At 43.8% G+C, this 19,831-nt stretch overlaps 1 protein-coding gene across 1 annotated transcript in view; it reads right to left on the bottom strand.

Moving 5' to 3' along the window:
- LOC122939484 (dipeptidyl aminopeptidase-like protein 6) overlaps positions 1-19,831 on the bottom strand; it is a 397,047-nt gene that overhangs the window by 111,794 nt on the left and 265,422 nt on the right. Inside the window, exon 8 of the mRNA XM_044295552.1 lies at positions 17,596-17,693. Coding sequence (XP_044151487.1) covers positions 17,596-17,693 — 98 coding nt within the window. The remainder of the gene's footprint in view (positions 1-17,595; positions 17,694-19,831) is intronic.

The following is a 19,831-nucleotide window of genomic DNA, read 5'->3' as shown; positions in this document are numbered from 1 at the left end:
AATTGGTTGCTGCCCTGTTGCTGGGGGAGATTTCCAGCGCTGCGATTTGTCCCTGCCCGCAAGGCGGGAAATTTGTCCCCTTTATATTCCCAGGTTCGCCGCTACCTCAGGGCAGTCGCCGCGGATCTGGACAGCGCCCGCCCTCCCTCCCTTTAATTTTGTGCTATCTGTCGCTGTGCTTTATTAGAGGGGCTGTATCGCTCAGCTGATGCTGAGTGGATCTTGGTCTATATGGATGGTTTTAAATTGGTATTTATTGTTATGGTTATGGTTTTGATTATTAATTAATTTATTAAATTATTTATTGGTTTTAATCTTGGTTACCCTTAATAAAGCACTTCGGCCATTTCTATTCCATTAAGAAAAAAGTTGTCAGTGTTTTTATTTAACTTAATCACAATATGATGGAGGAAGAGTGGGTCATTTGCCTTCAAGTAAATTCGTGCCTAGATTTAGGCTCCTCACTCCGGACTCGCAGAGTGAGTATGCAGCAGCTCCCGTCCTGACCTCCCAGTACTGTGGTGTCGCATAGCATTACATTGATTTATGATGCTATGCAACCCTTACAATTCTGGAATGTATTGTTTAACACGGACAGCATTATGTCAGTGCTATCCAATACATTCCAGAACTGTAAGAGTTACATAGCATTATAAATCAATATAATGCTATGTGACCCTGTCAGTGCTGGGAGGTCAGGACGGGAGCTGCTGCATACTCATGCTGCAAGTCCGGAGCATGGAACTCGCTAGTCTGAAAGGGGCCTTTCATAGATTTTCAGTTGCCTAGATCATACTTTCTGCCTGCTCATGACCAGTATTGCCCAGCCAGGACCCGTTTTTGGCTTCACAGCAGAGATTTAGGGCTAAATAGTTTGTGTATTTTGATTCCTATTGGCTGAAGCTGCTCTTTTCAGACTTCCTGTTCTGCCCACCTCCTGCATGAACTCTGCACATAACACTGGTAATACTTTCTGCTTCATCTTAACTGCTGACTACTGCACTTAGCCGAGAAAATGTGGAGAAGTATCGGAAAGGTGAAAGAGAGCTCTCAGTACTACTAGTATTATGTGCCGAGTGTTCGAAGAGTGCCGGCAAAGAATTAAGGGATTATGCCATGAAAAGTTTTACTATGCAAGTGCAGTGACCCAATAAAATAAAAGAAACTATAAAGGGTTAATTTTATGTAAGAGTTAACCTTTTGCCAAGGAGTTAAATGTTGTGATTTGTTGTTAAAGTATTTTTTTTTTCTATGGTTTGTGGGGATTTACTCCGGTAGACAGGGGTGCGGGTGCAGTATAGAGGCAAATGGAGTCCAGGTAACGAAGCAAAAGAGCATTTATTTTACACTTGCTCAAACAGAAAAACAAAACAGTCACTTGGTGTTAGTTCACCCACAAAATTAGTGAGTCCTGTCCTGGCCGATCGCACAGCCACATAAAGTATTCCCACAAGATGCTGGGTGCTCTGTACGCCTGTGTCGGGGTCCAGGCCTCAGCTCCACACACTTCAAAAACCACCCGGACTCACTGTGATTTTTCCTTCCTTCTCCTCACAGCTAAGGTTGCTGCCTAGGAATTTAAATCCCAGCTCCAAAACCTGGTTCTGGAACGTGGGGAGTAGGCACCCGCCCAACTCTTTACCGGATTGGCTTTGCAGCCATACTAAGTGTTAAAGGTGTCAACAGCTTCTGCTGTTAACACACAAAACCTAGCTCTTACCTCACCGAGGCCAGGAACCTCGGTGACACGTATCTGCCATCCAATACGGTACCCTGCACCTTACCACAGGTTATTGATTTATGTATGGGCAACAAATAGTAAACATTGTCAGTCCTAGTTAGGTTGGTAGGAGAAAGGCAGGACCTGCTTCCCTGGCTACAGTAGAGAGGGTCTAACATGAAAAGCTAGCAGCAAGATATGCTCCTGAGATGTAGGCCTGGACAGAAGGCTCATCCAGGGAATCTTCATCCCTGAGGTTGAAAGCTGCCAGAGATCAACTTAAATGAGAGACTTCCCCCAGAGAAAGAGAACAAACATTTTTTATTACTTCGGCACCCACTGCACTCTGAGATGGACTGGCCATCTAGATCTAAGATCTGCACCCCTCAGCCTGGGAATTGCAGAAAGTGTTAATGAGAATAGAATTGCTCGCCTGTGGTTATTTGTAGGGATGAGGGAATCAACTTCGGATGAAACATCCGAAGTCGATTCGCATAAAACTTTGTTTTAATACTGTGTGGAGCTAAACCCGAGTTCGGGAAATGTTTTTTTACAGTACAAATTAATTTATGAAGTTATTGCGCAAAGTCTCGTGAGACTTCGCAAAGCAATAACTTCGGCTCATCAGAGCCAATACATTTTAATACTGTACAGAGCTCCTGCTCTGTACAGTATTAGAATGAAGTTTTCTGCAAATCGACTTCAGATGTTTAATCCGAAGTCGATTCACTCATCCCTAGTTACTTGGGAAGATTGAAAAGTGAACTTTAAGTGAGACTCAGGGAGGATTATTACCATCATTGCTTCTGCCTATAAACTGCTATTGGGAAGATTCTACTCAGTAATACATCTCAGAACTGTGCCTTTTGCTGCTATACAGTATGCACCACTACTCCCATTATCTATTTAGTAAAGAGAGACTTATTTATTGCAACCAAACAGGCGTGATTATTGACTCTACCATCCTTCTGCTGGCCCCTAGCTATCATACTGTCTTCCTGCCTTGCACCACATCAACATCAAGGGCACCCTGGCCACCACCAGGCAGGAACCCCAAGTTCAGGCTGTGCCCCGAGAGGAACAAGGGTTGAGTCCCTCCATTAAATGCACAGCCCCAGAGAGCATTGGAGTGAAGACAGCCATAGTGAACAACCACCACTCCTATCAGTGCCACAGCTACGACTCCCTTCCTATTGGCTCTCCCCCCACAGGCTCACAAATCAATGAATAGGGCATTGCAAATATACATTACATACAACTATTGTTCGTTTTTTTTTTTAATTTCTTCTCTGCTAGTGCCCCCTTCTCCTACATTCAGAGGACAACCATGCTCAGTAGCATCCCTACTACTTTTCCCTAATCTCACTGCTGCTGTAGTGATCCCATAGAGAAGAAGATGAAGTCGCCCAGACACCTTTCATTCATTCATTCCTACTTCTAAATTTATAGAAGCATATAGTTATCTCTCTCTCTCTCTCTCTCTCTCTCTCTCTACAGTGCAGAAGGAAATGGGGAGGTTATTACAGACCAAGTGTATTTCTGGGGCTAAATGTTAGGAAATATTTTCTATGTAGAATAGGATGGGGTTAACAAGAGCTAATTGCAGTGCATCATGGGAGATGTGGTTGCTTGACGAGCTGCTGCTCACCCACAGAAAAGGAAGAAAGTCGTCATGATATGCGAGTAAAAAAAAAATTTATTCATGGAATAACCCCTTGAAAGGAAACCTGTCACCACAAAAATGCAGTGTAATGTACAGGTAGAATGTTAGAGAGCAAGAGGAACTGAACTTGTATTTTATTAACTTAAATTCATGCTCATTCTGGCCTTTGAAGTCAAGGAAACGGTCCTATCAGTGATTGACAGCCTTCCCTCTATGAGGAGGCAGTCTTATCAGTGATTGACAGCCTACCCTCTATGAGGAGGCGGTCCTATCAGTGATTGACAGCCTACCCTCTATGAGGAGGCAGTCCTATCAGTGATTGACAGCCTTCCCTCTATGAGGAGACGGTCCTATCAGTGATCGACAGCCTTCCCTCTATAAGGAGATGGTCCTATTAGTGATTGACAGCCTTTCCTCTACGAGGAGACGGTCCTATCAGTTATTGACAACCTTCCCTGTATGAGGAGGCAGTCCTATTAGTGATTAACAGCCTTCCCTCTATGAGGAGGTGGTCCTATCAGTGATTAACAGCCTACCCTCTATGAGGAGGTGGTCCTATCAGTGATTGACAGCCTTCCCTGTTTGAGGAGGCGGTCCTATCAGTGATTGACAGCCTTCCCTGTATGAGGAGGCGGTCCTATCAGTGATTGACAGCCTTCCCTGTATGAGGAGTCGGTCCTATCAGTGATTGACACCCTTCCCTGTATGAGGAGGCGGTCCTATCAGTGATTGACAGCCTTCCCTGTATGAGGAGTCGGTCCTATCAGTGATTGACAGCCTTCCCTGTATGAGGAGGCGGTCCTATCAGTGATTGACATTTGACATTCTTCCCTCTGAGAGTTATGGAGAACCTCATGTGGCTAAACTGAAGGGGAGTTTGCCATATCTATTATTTACACAGCACATACATGGGCATCTGGGGGCCTTTATTTGCACAGCAGGGATGACTTTGTAACTTTAGGGACCACTAGGAACCATTTGATTGCAATAGTCGCTGTAGTAATCTGTAATTGGATCGTTATAAACTCGCTAATCGTTCATCAATGCATATATTACACAAAAGAGAGCGGGTGACGACTTATTAGACGCTCAGATATGCGTTTGATGAATGAGAATTTTTAATTATGCTGAAAGATGAAGATCAGCGAGAATCTAACAATTTTGCGATCGCCGGAAACTATCACACGGCGCGAAGATCGCTCTTTTGCAAACGATATTAAGATTTTTCGTTCAATTCTTGCAACATCTAATAGGTTTAAGAAGGAAAAGCTGGTGGTGTGGTCTCTGATGCATAAAGGCATGGGCATACATGTCATAGCGGTAAAGCCATATGAGAACCACGGGAAGGGCAGCACCAGCTTTAAGATTGACCCCATTTACCTTCTCAGTTTAAACAGTTTACAGTTTAAAACTATACAGGTTCCCCTCACCACAACCGCCCTTCTCTTGGAGAAAGAAGTGACATACACGTGGCAGGAACCTCAACCTCTGAATTTTTACACTCCTTCAAAAACTATTAAAGAAAAGCTACCTCGACTACCTAACCGTAGATGACTGCTTTTATCTTTAATGTAGAAAGTTTGGGTAACTAAGTTTGCTTTGCTTATGAAATCCATAGATTTTAGCATTCCTCAGACATTTTTGTTACCAACAGGCTCCACTCAAATAAATACATGCAAATATATAATGAAACTTTGACTAAACTACATGAAGAGTAAAATAAATGCCCCTTCACCGTGATGCTGCATTTTGATGAGAACTGTTTCACATTTACAAGTGCAAAATAAGGTCTAGGCTTCTCTACTTAACTTGTCGAGAGAATTCAGCTGTCAGACTTGGTGCCCTCTGAAGATTTCAGTCTGAATTGATTAATTTTCTCTTTTTCCATTTAAAGCAAAAAGAGGAAAATTTGGTGAAGCCTTAATGAATATATGTACATTTCAATTGAAGGAGACCACCACTGACCCGCATTTTGCTGTAATGAGTGTGAATGGAAGGAATTAAGTGGACCCGAAGAACTGATTTAGTAATTGAAATGCACTGCTTATCATAAATTAGAATTTTTTCAGCGCGGAAAAAAAACATTCCCTCATTTCCTCGAAGCCGAAGAAATACATAAAATAGACTAAATAAATAGCTTATTAAGCCTGGTACATTGTAATACAGGTCACAACTTGGATTCCTGCAGAATCTCACAGATAACGTCTCTAATTTACTGTTGCTTTCAGTTTCTTAAAAAAAAACAAAAAAAAAAAACAACATTCTCCCTATTGATGGCAGTAAGAAGATACAAAAATGTAAAGGTGCAAAAGTAATGAATATACTGGGTAACTGCAGTAATGTGTCTTATCATGCAAAGTCCTAACAAATAATGTGGGACAGGTTTCTGTAGATAGAACGTGCGAAAATACTGTGTGACTGATTATATGCAGAGAGAAGGGACTGTGATATCAGCAAATGCAGTAATCTTCAACTTGGTATATATCATAGGTTTAACTCCAAAAATAGTGATTTAAAGGAATCCAGTCACTATTATAATGCAGTGCAATCTGCAGGCAGCCTGTTACCGGTGTCAGACTGGGGTGCCTAGGGCCCACCAGTAAAATGTATTTTGGGGGCCCACCGTACGGATACATTCAAATATTACCTGCTCACACGGCAGCAGGATGCTGCCAGATGTTTAACTATGGGGGTCCCTGCAGCAACTTTGAGGAGGTAGGTCCTGGGGAGAAGAGGATACTGGCAACTTTCATCTATACCTAAAAGTCATCTCAGCTCTGTGATCGTGTCTATAATAGTAAACTGGAGAGTTTCTTTAATAATCTATCAAGTTTTTATATGAAAATAGGCTGGTTAGGGTGCTGTACATTGAATATACAGTAAGTATGTAGTGCAATAAGTTTACCCTATTATGTGCCACTTGTTCAGGGGGTGGGAAACTAGGGGCCCACCTTGCTCAGGGGCCCACCGGGGGATTCACCTATACCCCTGTGGGCCAGTCCGAGCCTGCCTGTTACAGAGCAGGAGGAGCTGAGCAGATTCATATAATTTTGTTGGAAATGAGTCATCAAAACTTGTAATCTATTCAATTAAATTCTCTGCTCTTTCTGAGCTCAGTAACGAAGTGGGCAGTCTTATCAGTGGTTGACAGTTATCTATGTATACACACTCACGAGCTCAGAAAGAACAGAGATTTTAATGACTTCCCATAAAACTATATATCAATCTGCTCAGCTCCTCCTGTGCTATAACATGCTGCCTGCAGATTGACCTGAATTTTAATTGTGACATGTTCCCTTTAAGAGAATTTACATCAATATGCATATGTAGGTGATAGGATTTATCTAGGCAAGCTGGAGACAACTAATAGGACCAGCAATATATCCCACAGGAGCACAATATTTCATAATGTACATTGTATTGTAAAGAAAGTGATGTGGAGTAGACTGTGCTGTGCTCACCTAATCAGACTCTACAGTGCCTGAACAATACTATTGTAGGCTTATTAGAAATATTAATTGCTCTACCGCTGCTCTTCCCATTATGGGAGTCATATTCATAACCAAGGGATTGCAGCAGTGGCGTACATAGAGAAGTAAGGGCCCCATATCAAGGATCAAACCAGGCCCCCCACACAGTACAGAAGGGTTTCCGTCTAAACGCCTTTCAGTGACCCTTGGGCAATTTTTCCACTGCTTAATTTGCAAAAAGTTTTCTCCTTCAGTAGAAGAGGAGATGATCCCAACTAAGACTTGGCCCCCTTTTGCCCTGGGCCCCAAAGCAGTCGCATGGTCTGCCGCTATGGTAGTTACGCCCCTGGATTGCAGAGAAAATAGTAAAAAAGAAGGTAATTCCAGCACTGGTGAAGATAGTTTACAGAGGCAGGCCTGGTGCAAATGATAGATTTGTTTATACTAAATGTTACTGTGTCAGGCTGGCTCCTTTATCAGGTTCCATAACAATATATAATACTAATACCAGTAACGCACAGTAGTTAGTGCTGATCGAGCACCAACGTGCTCGGGTGCTCGAGTAGAACACCTCGGGATGCTCGGGTGCTCTACCGAGCACCCGAGCACAATGGAAATCAATGTGAGAACCTGAGCATCAAACCAGGCACCCCCTGCTCTTAAGAGGGAAGGGTGTCTGGCTCACAGGAAAAGGTCAGAAATTGATGGAAACACCACTGAAATGGTTCGGGAACAGCATGAGGGGGATGTCTGGATGCATCTTGGACTCCCAGGTCGCTGCTGGGAACGATATTGACCGAGTAGTACGCCAATTTTACAGACTGACAATAATACGCATAAAACCGAAGATAATTTTAGAAGAAATATTGCACTAAGTGAAAGGGCTGCCAAAAATTACAAGGAATCGGCAATCCAGTACACCCTTTATTACACATAAAGGAGGGCATCATACACACCCTTGAAAAATTGTGATTGCTGGCCTGCTGGTGACCCCTTAAAAACATTAGGAGCAAGGGCCTGCTAATGACCCTCTAAAACAATAGGGGTGAGAGTCTGCTGCTGAGCTCTCTAAAACATTAGGGGCGAGTGCCTGCTGCTGAGCTGACCATCGAAAAAATAATGGTTGAGGTCCTGCTGCTGAGCTGACCATCGAAAAAATAATGGTTGAGGTCCTGCTGCTGAGCTGACCATCGAAAAAATTATGGTTGAGCGCCTGTTGCTGAGCTGACCATCAAAAAAATTTATGTTGAGGGCCTGCTGCTGAGCTGACCATCGACAAAAAATTATGGTTGAGGGCCTGCTGCTGAGCTGACCATCGAAAAAATTATGGTTGAGTGGTCTGCTGGTGAGATGACTCTCTAAAACATTAGGGGCGAGTGCTTGCTGCTGATCTGACCATGGAAAAAATTATGGTTGACGGCCTGCTGCTGAGCTGACCTTTGAAAAAATTATGGTTGAGAGCCTGCTGCTGAGCTAACCCTCTAAAACTTTAGGAGTGAGGGCAGCCTAATAAGCATGTTGATATGATGGAGGAGGACGAGAAAAGGAAGATTGAAGCATATACCCTTTTTTTGGTGAAAGGGGTGCATGGGAATACAGTGTATTCAATACACCATAAAAGCCACATTTAAAGTGCCTTTATGTTCAGCCACTTTCCTCTGGTGGAGTAGAGAAGTCAGGGGCAATCCAGGCCTTGTTCATTTTAATAAGAGTCAACCTGTTAGCATTTTCAGTTGACAGTCGGATGCGCTTATCAGTTATTATGCCCCCAGCAGCACTAAATACCCGCTCTGACAAAATGTTGGTGGCAGGGCAGGCCAGCACCTCCAAGGCGTAGAGCGCCAGTTCGTGCCATGTGTCCAGCTTGGACACCCAATAGTTGTTAAGCACAGAAGGATCATTGAGGATGCTGACATGGTCTGCTACGTACTCCTTCACCGTCTTTCAAAACTTTTCCCTCCTTGTGACACTAGGCCACGCATCAGGGTGAGGTTGCTGGGGGGGGGGGGTGTCCTGAAACTGTCCCAGGCCTTGGAGAGTGTTGCCTTGCCTTTGTTGGAACTGCTGTGTGTTCTCCTCATCTCCCCTCCTCGGTTGCCCAAGGAACTATGTACTCTGCTGCCAGAGGTGTCAGCTGGACATTTTTGGAGCTATTTTTCCACAAGGACCTTATTGTATTGCACAATTTTGCTAGTCCTCTCCACCACAGGAATGAGAGATGAGAAGTTCTCTTTGTAGCAGGGGTCGAAAAGGGTGAACAACCAGTAATCGGTGTTGGCCAAAATGCATATAACGCGAGGGTCACGTGAAAGGCAGCATAACATAAAGTCAGCCATGTGTGCCAGAGTCACAACAGACAAGACTTTGTTGTCCTCATCAGGAGGATGTGACCAGTCTTAATAGATTATTTTAGTTTTTAATTGGAAGCAGTGGATTTGCACCGATGCAGAACTTCTTCTTCTCTTTACCTACGAATTCTTTTGGAGGGACTGGACATCCCAGCCAAAAGATCCCAAAAATCTGCGGCTGCAACCCTGGTTCAAATGGTCTTATTTCTATCAAGTATACAGTAGTGTTGTGCCTGCCGGAGCACAACCCTATAAGGTGAGTTTGGACATTTCTCACCCTGATATCCCTATCTGGTGCTTTGAACATACTACCCTATTGTGCGCTCTTTTTTCTCTTTTTTCCCTTGTTTCCGAGGGAAATTTAGAGTTGTCCGTGCTTCATACTCATCAGGAGGATGACTCTCAATCTCCTCATCCTCTTCCACCTCTTCGGCCCATCCACACTAAACAGATGGAATAAACCTGCTGTGAGTACTACCCTCTGTAGCGGAGGCAACTGTCTCCTGCCCCTCTTCCTCATCATCAAATTTGCGCTGAGAAGACAAACAGAGGGTGGTCTGGCTATCACCCTGTGTACTGTCTACCCCTATTTTCACCTCTTCTACATGCAAAGCGTCCTCCATCATTATGAGCATCGAGTGTTTCAGTAGACACAGAAGTGGGATGGTTACGCTGACAATAGCGGCATCTCCGCTTCACCATTTGTGTTGATTCCTCAAAATTGCGTAAAACCTCACAGAGGTCAGACATCCATGCCTACTCATCGCTTGTGAAGAGCGGAAGCTGACTGGAAAGGTGACGACCATGTTGCAGCTGGTACTCCACTACTGCCCTCTGCTGCTCACAAAGCCTGGCCAACATGTGGAACGTGGAATTCCAGCGCGTGCTCACGTCGCACAACAGTCGCAATTGCAAGCGCTGCTGCAGAGTTGCCAGACTGGAAGCAGCTGTAGATGACTATCAGAAATGGGCACACACGCAGTGCACCTTCACCAGTAGCTCAGGCAAATTGGGGTAGGTTTTGAGAAACTGCTGAACCACTAAGTTGAACACATGGGATAGGCATTGTATGTGTGTAAGCTTGCCAAGCTCCAAAGCTGCCACCAAGTTACAGCCATTATCAGACACGACCATGCCTGGTTCTAGGTTGAGTGACGAGAGCCACAGCTCAGTCTGGTCCCTTATACCCTGCCACAGCTCTGCGGCAGTGTGCTGTTTGCCATCTAAACATTATTTTCCCTCAATGCAGTGCTACCTGCTTCCAGCTTCTCACTGATGGCTGACTGGTGCTGCAAGGTAATAAATCACAGGTGGAAGTGGAGGAGGAGAAGGAGGGGTTGCAGACACTAATGTAGGTGGTAGGCCGAAATACTGATGGAAGTAGGGCCCGCAATCCTTGGCTTTGGTAGCACATGTACCATCACAGGGTACGACTCACTCCTGGCCTTCACAACATTCACCCAGTGTGCCGTCAGGGAAATAGAGCTTCCCTGGCCAAACGCACTTGTACATGTGTCAGTCGTTAAGAAGACCTACCTAATAACTGCGTTGGTCAGGGCATGGGTGATGTTACGGGACACATGCTGGTGTAAGGCGGGGACGGCACACTGGGAAAAATAGTGGCGGCTGGGGACTGAGTAACGAGGGACCGCCGCCACCATCAGGCTGTGGAAAGCCTCAGTGTCCACAAGCCTAAATGGCAACATTTCCAGGGCCAGCAATTTAGAAAGGTGCGGATTTAGTGCTATGGCCTGTGGGTTGGTGGCTGGGTATTTGCGCTTTCGTTCTGAGGCCTGGGGTATGGACATCTGTACGCTGCGCTAAGACACAGAAGTGGATATGCTAGCCGATGGTGCTTGCGAAGGTCTAGATGCAGGGCGGGAGGCATCTGGGCCTGCATCTTGGACAGGGGATTGGCCAGCACATAACACAGGGGAAGAGGAGGCAGTGGTGTGACCCGCAGACACTGATGCCATGTGGCGGATCATGCAGGGGTGGTGAGGTTGCTAGTGTTCATGCCCCTGCTCATTTTGGTACGGCACAGGTTGCAAATGACAATTTTTATATCGTCCGCACTTTCCTCAAAAAAGCGCCAGGCTGCGGAACACCTACCCCTTTGCAAGGGAGATTGCAGCAGGGGGGTGCTCCAGGGAAAAGTTGTGGGCCTGTTTGGTGTAGCCCGCCTTCTCCCTTTTGCCACGACACTGCCTCTTCCAGTCTGTTGCAGTGCTGCGGATCCCTCCCGCTCTGTACTGCTGTCTTCACACGGCTTGCCACCTTCCCAGGTTGGACCACCACCTCCTCTTCCACTTCCTCACTCTCAACACAGAGACTGACAGAGCTCCACTGTCAGAGAGGAGTCATCCACACCACCTGACAGTGCTGCCGGTGTTTTATATCCCAAACCAAGACCAGGCCTGGAACGTGGGGAGAAGCCACCCAACTATCACTTTGACTACTCCCAATAAGAGCCGTCCTGGGTTAGCTTTGCAGCCATACTAAAACAGCTGAAGTGTCAAACTGCAATCTGCAAAACTGACACTGAGAAAAAACGGCTCTTACCTTACCGACCATCAATAATGACCCAATGTTCCTACACCAGATATAACAATAGTCCTTAAAGGACTTTTGGGTCTCTCTAACAATTCCACGCAGTTTAGCGCAGGTTGCGCTAATAATTATATTGCTGCCAGATACAACAATAGCCCTTAAAAGGATTTTTGGGTCTCAAACAAGTTTTTCAATAAAATATCACTATTTCACTTCCTACACTATCTGTCCCTTCTTCAGCACAGCTCTCCCTGACTAAGACTGAGCCGAACACATTGGGTGCTAGATGGCACCCGATGACGCGTTCCGGAAAGCCAATCACTGTAATACCAGTAGCCAACATGGCTACGGCATTACAGTGAATGGCAGTACTTACCAGCACGTTTATTGGCTGTGTAGCAGTCAACAAACTTGTGGGGAAGATACTCGAGCATCGTGCTCGAGCACACACAGTGTCCGGCCGAACACCGTGATGTGCCGAGCATAGCGATGCTCGGGCCGAACTGTTGTTCAGCCGAGCATGCTGCCCAACACTAGTCTTCACACATCACGCTGCTGGTCTGTGTAGGAGAAGGAGCAGGACAAGCTGGGAATCCTGCTCCTCCTCTTTCCACACAGCAGTGCCACGTGTCACAGTATCCTTTGCTGCTGCTGGGGAGCACAGATCATCAGAAGAACCAGGTGAGTATTTACCGTTAGTTTTTTTCACTTCCTGTGAAGGGGGTGAATATCTGGGAATAGCTACTATAAAGGAGACACATATCTTGGCATATGAACTGGGAGGGGGCACATATCTTGGCATATGAACTGTGAGGGGCACATATCTTGGCATATGTACTGTGAGGGGCACATATCTTGGCATAACTACTATGAGGGGGCACACATATGAGGCATAACTACTGTGAGGGAGCACATTTGGGTACAACTATTGTGAGGGGGCACATCTGGGCATAACTGTTGTAAGGGGGCAGATATCTGAGAATAACTACCGTGAGGGGGCACATATCTGGGCATAAATGCTTTAAAGGGGCTCCAATTGCTCTGATTTATTTCAGGATGGCAGCTCAGGGGGACATGTCCTCCATGCTGCAGCTCGAGGGACATATCCTATATGTTGCAGCTCTCTCCCTTTCACAGCTTGGGAGGGGGGGGGGGGATCCTTTCTGCTGTAGCTCTTTCCCTGTAACTGTCACAGCTTCTAACAGAAGATACGGCTACTGACAGTTGAAGATGTAAACTCAGCATGTGCAACCCGCTCGGTGAAGTGAATGGCAAAATAAGGAAAAGAACAAACAGCAGGTGGTGCTATACATTTACATTTTATTGAATAGCTCAGTAGCTATGCTAAATTTTTAATTACATGCAATTACAACAGTATTCAGATCCAGGTGCTGGTTTGAAAAATGCAGAATATCTTTCATGGGATTTTTTATTGGACAACCCCTTTAAACTTGACAGATAAGTACACATGAAAGACCTTTACCTATAGTGTTTTTTCTTATTTTCTATTTATTTTTTATACTATAGTTACTATATTTTAAAATTGTCTTTTTTTCCATTAAATGACATTAGATACATATTGAATACAGAATATTATATGCACAGATATTGATGCTTAGTTCATTTGTTCAGGTGGTAAGGCAGTATTAATGCAGCATAACGCATATGGTTCCTGTGTATTTGTCTGACTATCAATTTCAATTCTTCTAGAGGCTCAAGTTCCGCAATTTAAAGAGGACCTTTCACCTAAAAAAAAAAATGTAAACTAAGACTATAGCGTTACTTACATGCCCCCATGATTTCTTGAACGTTAATTCTTTTTTCATTCTGTGCCCCCGTTTGTCCGCTATGCCCCCCGGAATAATTCCCGCCGTCTATGCTAATGAGCCAGCCTCAAATGGGCTGGCTTTAAAAGTTCTCCCGGTCGTGATAGACAAAATCGCTCCAGTTCTCTGAAGTCTCGCAAGAACTGGAGCGTCTTCTCCCTGGCTAAGAGCGGAGCGCGCTGATTGGATGTGCTCCATGCCAGGGAGAAGATGGAAGGCACGACCGGGAGAACTTTTAAAGCCAGCCCATTTGAGGCTGGCTCATTAGCATAGACAGCGGGAATTATTCCGGGGAGCATAGCGGACAAACGGGGGCACAGAATGAAAAAAGAATTAACGTTCAAGAAATCATGGGGGCATGTAAGTAACGCTATAGTCTTAGTTTACATTTTTTTTAGGTGAAAGGTCCTCTTTAAGTATCGGGCATACGATGATTACCAACCAATGGGAGCTGGTACAGATGCAGCCACTTACTTTATTAATACAGCATCTTATAGGAATTACAGGTATGTCAGGTGACAAAAAAAGCTTTAAATGTAGGTGGATTTCTTGAAGTATAGGTATTTTATTTATTTTTTGTCTTTATTTTCTTTGATTTATTTTTCTCTGCCCGTACGAGATCAAAACTAAAGAGGATTCAGATTTTCTGTGCTATTTCAAGCGGTTGACTAGATTTATATGTGACCATCAAAAATGTCAATTTGATTTCAGCTCCAGTATGATGGATGATTGTTCTATATCTTATATGGATATCTCGCATATGGATATTTCTTTATGTACTGCTCATAAAAAAATAATAAGAAGAAGACAATGTGAAGCAGTTGATCTTGTAAGACTAATGCAGACTATGGGGGGTGTTTACCATTCCTTCCATATGGCAGTTTTTTTTTTCTTTTGTAATACATTTTTTTTATTATTTTTATAAGTAGACAAAAACCGTGGAACTACAAGAACAATGTAACACGGTACAGGATAAGACATTATTATACTTATATCAGCAGTATAGGATATCCACAATATGGCATGTAAAAAAACACAAAATGGGGTAATATTTAAAGGCGGGTTATATAACCTCAGAGGACTACATATAGCAGAGAGATGAAGCAACATTAACTCAATATATAGGGAGTCATCTACGACCCTGCTAGTGGAGAAACAGGAATATATAGAGCATTAACTTATGTAAGGAGTACAAATTTGCAAGCATTGTTACCAGTAAAATGTAAGGGTCACATGGGAGCAAGACTTGGAATAGACATAGGGTTATGGCTAGCTATGAGTTGCAAGGAAGGAGAGCTAGTCTAACAGATTCAGACTTGACATAAATGTGGAGTTGCAAACCTATGAACAAGCCATGGGTACCATTTTTTTTTCGAAATGTGAGTGGTTACCAGATTCCCAAGAGGAAATTTCCTCAAATTGATATATCTGATCGACTTTCTGCTTCCGTTACACTATAGAATGGAGGATGAAAGCAGGCTTGACTAATAAGGGAGTTATATGGCAGTTTTCTGGTGTAAAAACATTGCAAATACCGTGTTTGCAACTTTTTTTTTCGCCGCTTGTGCAAGTGGCATTTATCCCCCTCCGATATTACTATCCTAAAAAGGGACATAATGAGGGCAGGGAGGATCCAGCTTCCCTGATATATTTATCTGTTTTTATGCTAGTTTTGTGTCCTAAACCAATGGTTTACGATAAATTCCCCCATCCCATGAGTGTAACTAGTTATAAGGCTCACTACACATAAGACAAGTCAGGGTTTTCCGCATACTTCAGCATGTTTCTTGTGGTTTATTCCAGATATTTAGTGTATCACAGCTCCAGTCATTATGTCACTGATGTACAGTACAGACCAAAAGTTTGGACACACCTTCTCATTCAAAGAGTTTTCTTTATTTTCATGACTATAAAAATTGTAGATTCACACTGAAGGCATCAAAATAATGAATTAACACATGTGGAATTATATACATAACAAAAATGTGTGAAACAACTGAAAATATGTAATATTTCAGATTCTTCAAGGTAGCCACCTTTTGCTTTGATTACTGCTTTGCACACTCTTGGCATTCTCTTGATGAGCTTCAAGAGGTAGTCACCTGAAATGGTCTTCCAACAGTCTTGAAGGAGTTCCCAGAGATGCTTAGCACTTGTTGGCCCTTTTGCCTTCACTCTGCGGTCCAGCTCACCCCAAACCATCTCGATTGGGTTCAGGTCCGGTGACTGTGGAGGCCAGGTCATCTGGCGCAGCACCCTATCACTCTCCTTCATGGTCAAATAGCCCTTACAGAGCCTGGAGGTGTGTTTGGGGTCATTGTTCTGTTGAAAAATAAATGATGGTCCAACTAAACGCAAACCGGATGGCATAGCATGCCGCTGCAAGATGCTGTGGTAGCCATGCTGGTTCAGTATGCCTTCAATTTTGAATAAATCCCCAACAGTGTCACCAGCAAAGCACCCCCACACCATCACACCTCCTCCTCCATGCTTCACGGTGGGAACCAGGCATGTAGAGTCCTGCGTCGCACAAAGACAGGATGGTTGGAACCAAAGATTTCAAATTTGGACTCAGACTAAAGCACAGATTTCCACTGGTCTAATGTCCATTCCTTGTGTTCTTTAGCCCCAAACAAGTCTCTTCTGCTTGTTGCCTCTCCTTAGCAGTGGTTTCCTAGCAGATATTCTACCATGAAGGCCTGATTCACACAGTCTCCTCTTAACAGTTGTTCTAGAGATGTGTCTGCTGCTAGAACTCTGTGTGGCATTGACCTGGTCTCTAATCTGAGCTGCTGTTAACCTGCGATTTCTGAGGCTGGTGACTCGGATGAACTTATCCTCCGCAGCAGAGGTGACTCTTGGTCTTCCTTTCCTGGGGCGGTCCGCATGTGAGACAGTTTCTTTGTAGCGCTTGATGGTTTTTGTGACTGCACTTGGGGACACTTTCAAAGTTTTCCCAATTTTTCGGACTGACTAACCTTCATTTCTTAAAGTAATGATGGCCACTCGTTTTTCTTTACTTAGATGCTTTTTTCTTGCAATAATACAAATTCTAACAGTCTAATCAGTAGGACTATCAGCTGTGTATCCACCTGACTTCTCCACAATGCAATTGATGGTCCCAACCCCATTTATAAGGCACGAAATCCCACTTATTAAACCTGACAGGGCACACCTGTGAAGTGAAAACCATTTCAGGTGACTACCTCTTGAAGCTCATCAAGAGAATGCCAAGAGTGTGCAAAGCAGTAATCAAAGCAAAAGGTGGCTACTTTGAAGAACCTAGAATTTCATTTCAATGGGTCCGCAAATCCGGAGATGCGGAATGGAAGAATGGAACGGAACATTACAGAAGCACTACGGAGTGCCTTCTGGGGTTCCGTTCCGTGCTTCCGCACCTTTTTGCGGATTGGAAGGATGGTGGACCCTTTCAAGTGAATGGGTCTGCGATCCCCATGCTCCTGCCCCACGGACGGTGCCCGTGCAATTTCCACAGCACGGGAACGGGCTTCACACCTTCGTGTGAACGAGCCCGTAAAGGAATACTTTTATATTTGCAGGATACCTTTCCCTTTAGAGCAAATTACATTGAATAAATACATTGAATAAAATTGCATTGAATTTTGTGAAATACATAAATACGGATAAGACGTTATGTACACCATCACCACCAGGTGGTAGTCAATTTCATCCTGCAGAATTCAGAGCTTGGCACAGTTTGCAGGGTGTACACTGGATCACTGCCTTAGATAATTGCTCTTAGAAAATAATTGAAGACTTGCCCTGCCAGCAGCGTTAGGGTTATATGGGTCTCATATACTGCGTGCATGAAGTGTAAAAGAAATAGAAGTGCGCCAGTTCTGTCTTTAGTATCTAGGAGGCGTCTATGTTACCTAATGCTAATGATATCCCTGAAGAACAAGTTCTCCTCTCCCTCCAGTACTTAGATGTAAGTCAGGATATGAATGAAAAGGACACATATTCTCTGTGAAGTGAGCTCTTGTCCAGCGTACTGTACCTCATTCTTTGATCATCAGGGGGTGTCATTTCCACGTGGTGAAGAGGCCCATTCAAGTTGACAATATGTAAGGTGACAACTGGATTCTCAGAGCCGGCCTAGAACATGAAATACCGAACAATCATAAAGTTTATGCTTTCATCATTTCAAATGCATTAAATCGGAGTGTACAGCAGATAAGCCAAAGGAATAGAAAGAGCTTTATTACGGATGGAATGAAGATATATATGAAGCACTTTCCATAGGCGGTGCATACCATCAGCTGTTATAAAACACAGGGCATACTGTGTCCACATCTCCGGTGTAAAAATGACCGGTACATCTCATCCTTAGAGTACGCTTTGTCTATAGTTGAGATGTAAGTGCACCCAAACCCTATTCCCTCTGTAACAGAGAATGATAGATTGCTATCATACATTTTCTGTTAAAGAGAAAGTTCACCTTTGGATCCTGGGATGGATTGGCCATAGACCTTTCAGGGAAATTTCCCGGTGGGCCGATGCCCAGGGGTCACCTGGGCACTCCTCACGTCCGGCCAGTGGAAGTTTTTGGGGATGCATCTTGTGATGGACTGTGGTATTTGGCTCTGTTAGGGTGGTATAATGTGCCACAATATGGTATTGCCGGCTCTGCCTTCCATCAATTTGGACCCGACTACAAAACGGGGCCACTTTTAGTCGTTTTTCCAGGGCTACTTTAAGTTCCTAGTCCACCCCTGTTTGGATTGATTTTCCAGAAGACATCTACTGAATTCTGTCATTTGCTCTTTATTAGCAGAGCAGCTCGTACAGGACTTACAGGACTATAAATGTACAGTAATACCCAAGTACCGAAAATATTCAAGGGGTTATCCTATAAAAAGTATCACTATGCAATAAATAGGAGATTCCAAATGAAGTATTATTGCAATAGGCATACAATAAATATTGTACATTTTTATGTATATCTTATTACCATCTTCAGCTGTTTATACTTCTGGTCCACCTTTTTCTGGTGGACTAACATGCCCAGGAGCTTTCCAGCTCCATAGTGTCGGTATAGTGATCTCATGGTGAAACTTCTCATCCATCTATTATTCATTCATCAATACTTCTAAATTCATAGAAATATAAAGCTGAACCTCTCTCTAGACCAGAGATCACCGACCTTCAGCACTCCAGCTGCTATGAAACTACAACTCCCAGCATGCACACTTACTCGGCTGTTATTGTAACTCCCATAGAAGTGAAAGGAGGATTCATGGAGTTGTAGATTCACAACAGCTGGAGTACCAGAGGTTACTGATCCCTGGTCTAGACAGTGGAGAAAGAAATTGTGGGGACATTACCATATGTGAGGGAAGGGTTTAACAAGAGCTAACAGCAACGCATCCTCAGAGACTGAGCTTGATGAGCTACTGTCCACCCATAGAAAGGCAAACATGTCCTCCAAAAGGGACTTATTGTGTACCTTTCAGATTGTGGAATCACAATATTAATATATTAGTACTAGTTTGTAGAGTAATAATCTATAGACATGCCCATCATTCACTTTTTCAGTTTACATATTTCCAATAGTTTTTATAGCGCCAACATATTCCACAGAAGTTGTTATTTCGCTCATCTGTCCCTGCTCCCAGTATGGTTCCATAGCTCATGGGCTCTATCTCTCACATACCCAGTGGGGCCAATCTAATGGCACTCTAATCTATCACTATATTTTTGGAGCGTAGGAAGCAACCAGAGTACCATTAAGGGATCATGCAACCACAAGGACATACAAACTCCATGCAACATTTCACCCTGGTCAGATATGAAGCCATAACCCCAGTAGTACATTTTTGCCATGTCATTGTATTTCATATAGAAATTTAGAATAGAACATTTCCTCCCTTATAGAACATATTTAGGCATTAATAACGCAATGGATGTTAGGATGGAATATAAGGAACTGGAGAAAGAAATCTTGGATTTTGATTGCAAATGTATACCTTATGGAAATTAGGTTCCACGCCATACAAAAACGGCATTAAATAAGATAGCAAATATAGCCACTTGTGTTTTATCAAGTAGGCCAAAAAACAATGGATGTCTATTGGACAAAAAATGAAGAAAATGAGCCGAAATACCACAGCCAGAACATGATGCCACTAAAAAAATGCTATTGACCCACAGACTTCCACGTAACATCTGCAGCTGGCGTTTTTTGCATAAAGACACCAGTAAATTTTTTTTACTAAATAACACAAAATGCCTAA

Source organism: Bufo gargarizans, chromosome 5 (assembly GCF_014858855.1).
Source record: "Bufo gargarizans isolate SCDJY-AF-19 chromosome 5, ASM1485885v1, whole genome shotgun sequence".
NCBI classification, from domain to species: domain Eukaryota; kingdom Metazoa; phylum Chordata; class Amphibia; order Anura; family Bufonidae; genus Bufo; species Bufo gargarizans.
The sequence above is the reverse complement of the archived record's forward strand: the minus strand, read 5'-3'. Positions and strand labels throughout refer to the sequence as shown.